Below are 8,961 nucleotides of genomic sequence, written 5' to 3' on the forward strand. Positions count from 1 at the left end.
GAATGAAGGTGATTAGAAGGTTTGGGCGGTGTCCTTAGTTGATGTGACATGTTCATTTGGAAGCGGTGTTCCTTAGTAACAACGAGCAATGGGGGGTCATATATGGCTCTAGGAGGCACCGTATGTTAGTGGTCTGGCAGGTGATGGGGGCCTGGTGTGCACTTGGGCTTCGATATAACAGTGGTTCAGCAGGCGATGGTGATGGGTCGGCCCACTGGTACTCAGCACTCGGCTAAGGCACTTAGCACTCGGACTCGCCAACTGGCACTTGGGCACTTGGCCCACTGGTTTCGGACTCACCAAATGGTGCTCAGCACTCGGCACTCGGACTTGGCCAACTCGGGTCGGGCAACTAGTCCTCGGCTCTCTTCAATTGCATAAGGCACTCGACAAAGAGTAGAGGTTGGTCCAATTTTACCCCCAAGAAGAGGGATTTACTAAGGACCATCAACACATTTGGTGGACCGGCGTGAGAGAATAACCCCACAGGCTTACTTTTCAATATATTTTGTCTTCTTCATTTAATTCATCTGAGGTTGCTGCTATATCATGTCTGGCGAAATGCCTTGTTCGATGTTTGAGGCTCAAAATCTATTCTCAAAATTCAAATAGGGAAGATGTTAGAATAATGAAGATGTTATTATCATTCAATGAAAAAGTTTCAATAAAGCAAGAAAACGAAGCATATGTCTCGTTTTCCGATGAGTGTGACCGCATCACCCGCTGACCACCACCTTCCCAAACGATTAACAAATGATTACATATCTTAATCCCCTACAATTATAATTAATTAAAATAAATTCTCAACACCGCCCACATGGCAGTAGTTAGATCTCCTTCATCCGATCACCGCCACGTGTCCTCTACAGGGAATAATCTGCACGCACCGGGAGTAGGGAAACCGATAGCCCGCACGGGACAAATACTAGCCGTTGAAATGGGATTTGTGTGGGCCCATCTGAAACAAAGAACGGAAAATGCGCGGTAGGATCACGTGACTTTGTTGCATCTCGTTTCGCGCTACAAATTAAAACGTATAGTTAATCTCGCGAGATGGGTTTCGTGTAAAGCGAGAAATTGAGTACATGTAGACGTGGCCTAATCTCTGTTTCATATTCTCAAAAAATTGAAGACCCACTATTTTGTTACCCGACACCCATCTCTTTTAGAAAAAAAAAAGGGTGGAATTACCAAAATAAGTGGTTGGTATAAAAAAAGAAGCTTCAAAAACTAAGATAAGGGAAAAGGGATGTAGAATTTTTTGGGTCCCCTTCAATTGACGTCAAATAGATGCCTTAGAAACAAAAACCTTTACTTGTTTTCTCGATTTCCAAAGCTTCCTATGTTTCTCATTCCATCCCTATCGCAATATAGAAAGAAAATAAACCCCTCTCTCTGAATTTCTGACTTAGCTTTTCCTTCATAATAAATGTTCTTCAAGGTTGTTTTTAGTTTTACAGTCCTATTAAAAGCTATTTATCTCTGTCTAGGCTCTTATACTCTAAACACACATGCAAATCATCAGTCACTCATTATATAATCACTACCTCCACACTTCATCTCCCATCACCTTCTTTATCATTTCTCCCATTTTTTTTTATTTTTTTTTAACTCTCATTCTACTCTTTCTTTCATTCATTCTCTCTTTCTGTAATCCTTTTCATGATTGATCTTTCATTCATTCTTTCTGTAACCCTTTTCAAGATCTGATCTTCTCTCCCTACACCATTCATCTTTCCATCATCTTCATTCCACTTTAACTCTCTCTCTACTTACCTTTTTGTCTATCAATAAATCACTGCATATGCTTGATCTGGGTCTCTTCTATTCATCTTCTTGGGCTCAACCAGATGAGAACCTTGCCAACTTTTCCTGTTCTCTCACTACAGATCAGCCCTCCATCAATCTCCGATGGCGAACATAGAGACGTTGGCTTTGACAGATCTATGAGAAGGGCATTATTTGGAGATAGGAATTCAGCCACTGATTCTGGTAGTAGTGAGAGTGAGATAAGCCATGATCAAGGGTTCTTGCACCAAGAAAGGGGTTACAATCTCCATGGGGGTGAGCCAACATTGAGTCTAGGGTTTAAGATGGCGGCTTTCGATCTGCCTACACCGCCACTCCATGGCCATCATCACCACCTCCACCACCCACAGACGAACGGTCGCGAATTTAAGAGGAGTTCGAGACTTGTTAATGGAGGGACTAGAAGCATTAGAGCTCCTAGAATGAGATGGACCACCACACTTCATGCCCATTTTGTCCATGCAGTGGAGCTCCTTGGAGGCCATGAAAGTAATTAAGCACAATAAAAATGATTAAACGGAAAAAGAGAGAGGAGAAAGATAGGGAAAATCCACTATAACACCATCTGCATTTCTTGTAGATTTCTCTTTCTTTATTTATCAGTTATTTTGTTTACCCCACAATTATTAACAAAGATAGATTTTCATTGTTTGTTTTAACTTACCCATGTTATAACCTTTTTTTTGGTTATTTTTCATAATTTATTTTGATAGGAGCAACACCCAAATCAGTTTTGGAGTTGATGAATGTGAAGGATCTAACTCTAGCTCATGTGAAGAGTCACTTACAGGTAGGAAATGAAAGAAACTATATCTTCTTGGGTTTGAATTCAGAAGGGGAATTTTTTTTATTATTGGCTTTTGTTATTGTTAGGGTTTTCTAGTGGGGGTTGGGAAACAAGGAGTAAGGACAAAAGGGCATCTAGAGACTAATCTTAGCAATTTGGACTTTTGATTTTTTTTGTGTATGGGTGTTGTTGCAGATGTATAGAACAGTGAAGAGCACTGACAAAGGGACAGGTATATTTGGATTTTCTATCTCATAGCATCTGGTTTTTGTTATCTGAGAGTGGGATATCTTCTTCTTCGCCATTGATCTACTGTTACCAGCTACTAAATGGCCAGGATTATACTGACCTTTTCCGCATGAATTATTTGTTGGGTGTCTGATAAAGCACAACCAAATGGCTCTATGCATAATGAATGTTGCAGGTCAAGGTCAATCAGACATGGGTTTGAACCAGAGCACAGAGATAGCTGAAGAGGAGGGCATATTATCTTGTGAGAAAGCTGAAATTAACCCTAGTCATTCTCTCAATCCACCCCAACCTCTACCTCCACCACCCAGATCTCCTAGGTGTGTGCAACTTCATCTCTTTTCTATCATCCCAACATGCATATGACATGGGGTCTGTTGATACGTGTGAGTGTGCACGTGGGTGCATGGATTTAACAGGTTTTTTTTTAATAATTTAATAATGTGCCTTCGTGCTAGATATAGATGGGGTTTTTTTAATATGCATGGATGTTGATGAATATAAGCAAGGTATGAGGTTTCCATAATTATATTGTTCATGGTTGGATTTGGTTGTTTTTATTTACTGAGGGTCAGATACCATTTTTGAAGGACAAGTTGGATTTAATTACCAAAGTTTATTGCTATGTTCATTGACTAGAGACCAGGCTAGCCCATACTTAACATGGGAGATGATATTTCCACCCCCTTCCACATTTTCAGCCCCTTTTGTGTTCCTATTCCTGAAAATAAATGCAGCTTCTCTTGGTTGTCAAAATATATGATACATGATTATTATATTATCTATGTCTTCTTCTATGGTTAAGTGGGTTGTAGTCTGCATTGCTCATAGTTCACTTGAAACATGCTCTGTGTTGTTAATTCATCCTCTCTCTGCAAGAGTGCAAGGTTGATTTAACCCCTTGTACCTTGAAGTATGCCTGTGGGGACTGCAAAACTTCTTTTGTCACACCTCGTGAATCTATCATTTCACTCATCCAAGTATGCCTATTTTAGTATATTTGTACCTTCTCTTGTTAAGTGGGTAAAATCCCATACTTGTTAGCGCTTACTTAATCAATAAAAGTAGGTAAAATCCTACATTAGTTAGAACTGATATAATTTAATCACCTTCATCCTCAGTTCCTGTCACATTTCATCAGGAGTGTATTTATTTCTGTCTTATAGTTTAATTATCATTTTTATCATTAACGTTAATTCAATCTTCATTGTAGTTCGTACTTGTTAAACATTTTTATTGAGTATGTTTGCTTACACTCACTTATGTTAGTAAATGAACTCCCTTGGCTAGAGGATTCGAGTTGTTAGTGCACCTATTATATAAAGTGATTAAAGTATTTTACTTATCTAACCTATGCTTATAATATTATGATCTTTCTTCATAACTTATTGGCGTACACACACCGTTGCTGGCATGCATTAGATTTTTAATAATTAGTATAGTATCGTGACTAAAGTACTAAGGGACCCTCTGATATATCATTACAAAATTATTTACACATAATCTTATGTCCAAATGGTTTGGAAGATAAAAATGATTATTTGCAAATGATCGTAAAATAATTTTACAAATTATACAGTTAATGCCTCCCAAAGAGGCCTTAATGTCCCATTTGCAAATAGCCCTTTCTTATTCCCATAGCCTAGTTCATCTAAATTTGAACCTGGTGTCTAAAGAGACGATTTCTCTTGACTGTTCTAATATCGGAGCTATATGAGAAGTGATTCCTTAGCATCTGTCCTACATCGATTGGTATCAGAATTTCAGAGAAATAATTCCTTAGCATCTGTCCTATAACAATTTGGTATCAAAGCCTAGGTTATTTACCAGTTTTAGTGCCATCCAAAGAGACCCTAAGACTTGTGCAAAAGTCAGTTTAGTCGAAGTATAGGCCCTTTGGAAGTAACACATTTCTCATAGGTGTGGAAAGTAACAAACTTCAGTTCAAACAATCTTCCTAGGGAATTATTGTAATTGTCATATCTTTTGTTGAATAACATGGCTTATAAAAGGTTATCTGAGCTATATCATATGGTAAGGGTGCATGTGTACGTATTTCCTTAGAAAATGCATCAGGGGCAAATGTACAAGCGGCATGGAGCCGTTTATTCCATGATCCAAACCACTTACCTGTTGGGGCCCACTATGGATGGCCCATAACCCAAAAGTCCTTCCCAACAAATTACTTAACCCTCTCATTTGTACCCATTTACATGCATTAAAAAGGCTGAGTTCCACATTAAAGTCTCGACAAGTCTAACAAAGCGGCAATAGCAAAAAGAAAAGGAAAAAAGAAAGATCAATACCTTGAAGGAGAAGACCACCAACTTCTACCTTGGATATACCCATGAATCCACGAGGAACAGAATGTGAAACAAATCAATTTCTATTAACTAAAAAAGTGATGGAGCCGGAGACACTCCCCCCAACCCAAATCCTTAAAAAAAAAAAAAAAGAAGTGTCCAACACAGGCCTCCATGTATGGAGTTTGCATCACCCTTTTCTGTTATTTTTTAACCAACTCAAGCTCCACTCCCCACTCCTACTTTAACTCTTAATAATTAACACTGAATTGTGAATCCTGCTTGGACTCTTAACTCATTTTTTAACCAGGAATTTATCTAGGGACCTAGCCGTTACCTTAAATTTTATTGATAAGGTAATAAAATACAAGAAGGGGGCTTCCCGCCTTACCTCAAAACCCATAGCTATACTGGAATTACTTACATCGATTACTTGGAAGACCCAAGGCATGCATCATGGAAAAGGTCCATCTTTATTGCCAATATCATGATGCTTTCTATAAGTAAAACCAATACCAAGTGCTATAGTTATAATTAAAGTCCTCAAAACACTTATATCTATGTATTATATCTAGCTCCATAAAAATTTTTTGAATTTGGGAATTTGGATGTTCATGAAATTGTTCTTGATTTTAGTTATATTGGCTCCAATGCAATTACTTTGATCAAAGTTTTTCCGAGTGCAATGAAAGAAATATTGCTCCAATGAATGTGTTGTCTCAATAGACCTTGTCATTATTTTACATCTCCTTCGACATGCTTATTTCTTTTAACCTGAATCTCTTTGGAACTTGTCTGCAGGGAATCATGGTCATCAATGGAGGGGGATGCTTGGAGTCCATCGATCCCACAAAATGCATCAAATCTCTCACATTTCAAATGCAATGATGAAGGAGCTAAGGTATTAAATTCATTCATATCTCTTTAATTTCAATATAATACAGTGAGTAATTTTCTCTTAGGCCATATGTATCCAGTTAAATTCAGGTTAGTTTTGTCTAAATCATTTTCTACAAAATGAGCTTCAAAACTTCAAAAACTTCAAAAACAAGAAAAAAGAAAGTTCTGTAGTAATGGGCATGTCGACACTATAATTTTCTTTACAGCTGGTACTCTCACGCCCTTATTTTGACACTCACTCCATCTTTAATTTCTCATGTTAGGTGATAACACTTATGCTTTTGTAGAGATAATATTCTCATGCCCTTATTTTGATATTCACCCTCCGATGATCATGTTCTATGAACATTAGGATTGCATTCTACAATCTTAATTTTTCTTTCTATATGCAGGTGGACGAATATTGCAGCACCCTCCACGTGTCTCACCATGAGAACGAGTTGTATATGAGCTCTTTATCATCCTCACATATTGGTTCTAAACTACTTCCCAAGATGCCTAATCTAGAGTTCACATTGGGAAGACAAAGTTGGCAAATGGACCACACTGAATCTTCAAAAGAACTAACCCTTCTCAAGTGTTAAAAATATTTATAAATTTTTCCTTTTGCTTGTTCAAGAAAATCTCATATGCTGCATGACAATTGATGTTTGCTTTAGATTTCATCTAAGGAAAAAGATTTGTCTTAGGGGAGAATCAGTTCTTTGGTTGGAAGAATATTTGAAACCAAATCAAGTGTTGCAACTCTAAAGTAATTTTTGAACTTTAATTGAGAAATAAATTTAGTACTAGGTAAAATGAACAAGAAAAGGAAAAAAGAAGAAGTCTTATGACCCAAAAGGTTAGAGATGTGGGGTGCATTAAGTTTGGAAAGTTTCTCGTAAGTTTTATTTGAAATGATTTGATAAATCATTAAGCAAAATATCTATGCCTATTATCAAGTTTTTGGGTAGATTTTGGTGCAAGGTGATTGTAGTTGATGTTTATATGGATATGGTCGCGACCTTCAGAAAATAACTTCTGAGGAGCAAGAGCCTACAGGGACGATTCTACGATTTTGTGCCTACACATACAAGAACACTATTTTTGCCATAACCTTTTATTCAATCTTCGAATTATGGTAAATTTTATATCAATTTGGAGCCAAGGGAGACGAGAATCTCAATCATGACTATTTTTTGACATACAATGTCTCGAAGCTTTAGAATTGCTGATCTAATATCAATTGATAGGAGTTTTTTGTACTTTTAGTTTAATGAATATATTTAGTTATATATATATATTAGGAAAAAGTTTCTGAACTCGAGCTCAGCCTGTGAGAGAGAGAGAGAGAGAGAGAGAGAGAGAGAGAGAGAGTAGTGTTTCTGAGCTCGAGCTCAGAGAGCTTATCCAAGCATTAAAAACTCATGTGGGCGCATATATATCTCCGAATTCAACAAAATGCTAACCAAAGCTAGATTACTAGATATAGGTTCATTTAATTGGTTGGGATAACCATCGTCTAAGTGTTAGGTACCTAATACACCAAAAGCGGGTCCCGCCTTGTCCCATACTTAGACAAACTCCTGTTTATGATTATAACATACCAAATGTTAGGCACCTAACAAATACACCAAATGTCTGAGGATTGATGGATCATCTTAGGTTAGGCCCTTTAAAGATGTCTCATACGAGACTGGGTCACATACAGTGCCATGCCTAGTTAAACTCCCACTTAGGATCGTAACATTCTACCAGGCTTCCCCCCTTGCGCACGTAATTCCAAATCAAAATCTTTAACCGTCTGATTAGAATTCCTAGTAAAACTTGGAACCACTCAATTTCATTCAAATTTATCAAATGACTGAGAGAACCATCCAGAGTTCTATGGATGTTGGAGGTTACTTAGAAAGATCCTACTCCAGCCCAATGCATCCCTTAATTTCAATTCAAGCAGAAATTATCTAAAGTTCAAGAATTCTTGATTTTTTTGGGAACTTGACAGCAAAAGTTAAACAACCTGAAAACATCTCCAATTATCTAAATATGCCTTTTGGGCAATGATATTTTCACTCCCCCTAGAGTAGGCATTCGCCTTTTCCCTAGTCGAGAATGTCTTTCAGAACGAATAATGAAGTTTTGTTCCTTAGTGGGCCAACGAACCACAAATAGATCCAACAGTTACATCAGATCTAGAGTACAACTGCATGAGCTCCCACCTTTGCTTGTGCTGAGGCTGAAAGAAATTAATATAGTTGTTGCTTTTACGCTACCTTCACCATACAAACATCATCTATTTAAGGGGACCCACTTCTGTAAGGCTTAATCAATGCCCATGCAGAAAGTCTCTTTTATGATCAATGTGTATGTGTGTGAGATGGAAACCATTGATCTTCTAGAACGACAGATATTTTATACTTAACATAGAGGAGTACAAAATCAACGGTCTAAATTTTTCTTGGAAGAAATTTAAATCCAAATCATCTGATCAAGGTGATCTCACGCCATTGGCTGGCCTTATGGTTGCCATTAGAATCAAGGGATCCGATCATGAAACCCACCTTTCTTAATTGCACCACTTGCTTGTAGTGTGAAGGGGTAGTCATAAATATACTACAGGGTGCTGCCCAGGGAAGAAAAGGGAGGCGAATATATCACTCCCTCTTAAAAAGTAGGGTTATTTACTGTTACGTGTTAGAGAGTTGCATTATTGACATAAAAATGTCACTTGTTGAGAAAAAACGAATAAATGCTGATTTATAAAAAATTAAAAATTTAGGACCAAAATGCCCCCCCCCCCCAGTACATTTATTCTGCTTCCCTTCTTTTTTTTACAGTTTTACTTTTACCCTGTTTTTAACCTAGTTGAAGTGCTTCTTCTCCGGCGAAACTTACTCTTTTCTCCGGCAATACGTAAGAAGGTAAGCCTGAAAT

General features: G+C 37.6%; 1 protein-coding gene across 1 annotated transcript; it reads left to right on the top strand.

Moving 5' to 3' along the window:
• The first annotated feature begins 1,461 nt into the window (after nucleotides 1-1,461).
• ATS (Homeodomain-like superfamily protein) lies at nucleotides 1,462-6,867 on the top strand. The gene is made up of 6 exons (XM_077377445.1): nucleotides 1,462-2,298; nucleotides 2,523-2,599; nucleotides 2,792-2,828; nucleotides 3,021-3,165; nucleotides 5,950-6,049; nucleotides 6,441-6,867. Exons 1-6 carry the CDS (start codon nucleotides 1,851-1,853, stop codon nucleotides 6,630-6,632), a joined length of 999 nt encoding a protein of 332 aa, XP_077233560.1. The 5' UTR covers nucleotides 1,462-1,850; the 3' UTR covers nucleotides 6,633-6,867.
• Nucleotides 6,868-8,961: the final 2,094 nt, after the last annotated feature.

This window comes from Tasmannia lanceolata, unplaced genomic scaffold, assembly GCF_043159265.1.
Source record: "Tasmannia lanceolata isolate RefF3 unplaced genomic scaffold, GAP_Taslan_0.1 ptg000004l, whole genome shotgun sequence".
Taxonomy (NCBI): Eukaryota; Viridiplantae; Streptophyta; class Magnoliopsida; order Canellales; family Winteraceae; genus Tasmannia; species Tasmannia lanceolata.

What these genes read in the sequence shown, in the direction of transcription:
- ATS (XM_077377445.1), top strand. Translation starts at nt 1,851, where the DNA reads ATGAGAACCTTGCCAACTTTTCCTGTTCTCTCACTACAGATCAGCCCT. An exon ending in ATGTGAAGAGTCACTTACAG is followed by an intron (nt 2,600 to 2,791) that starts GTAGGAAATGAA and finishes GTGTTGTTGCAG; the next exon opens with ATGTATAGAACAGTGAAGAG. An exon ending in GAGCACTGACAAAGGGACAG is followed by an intron (nt 2,829 to 3,020) that starts GTATATTTGGAT and finishes TGAATGTTGCAG; the next exon opens with GTCAAGGTCAATCAGACATG.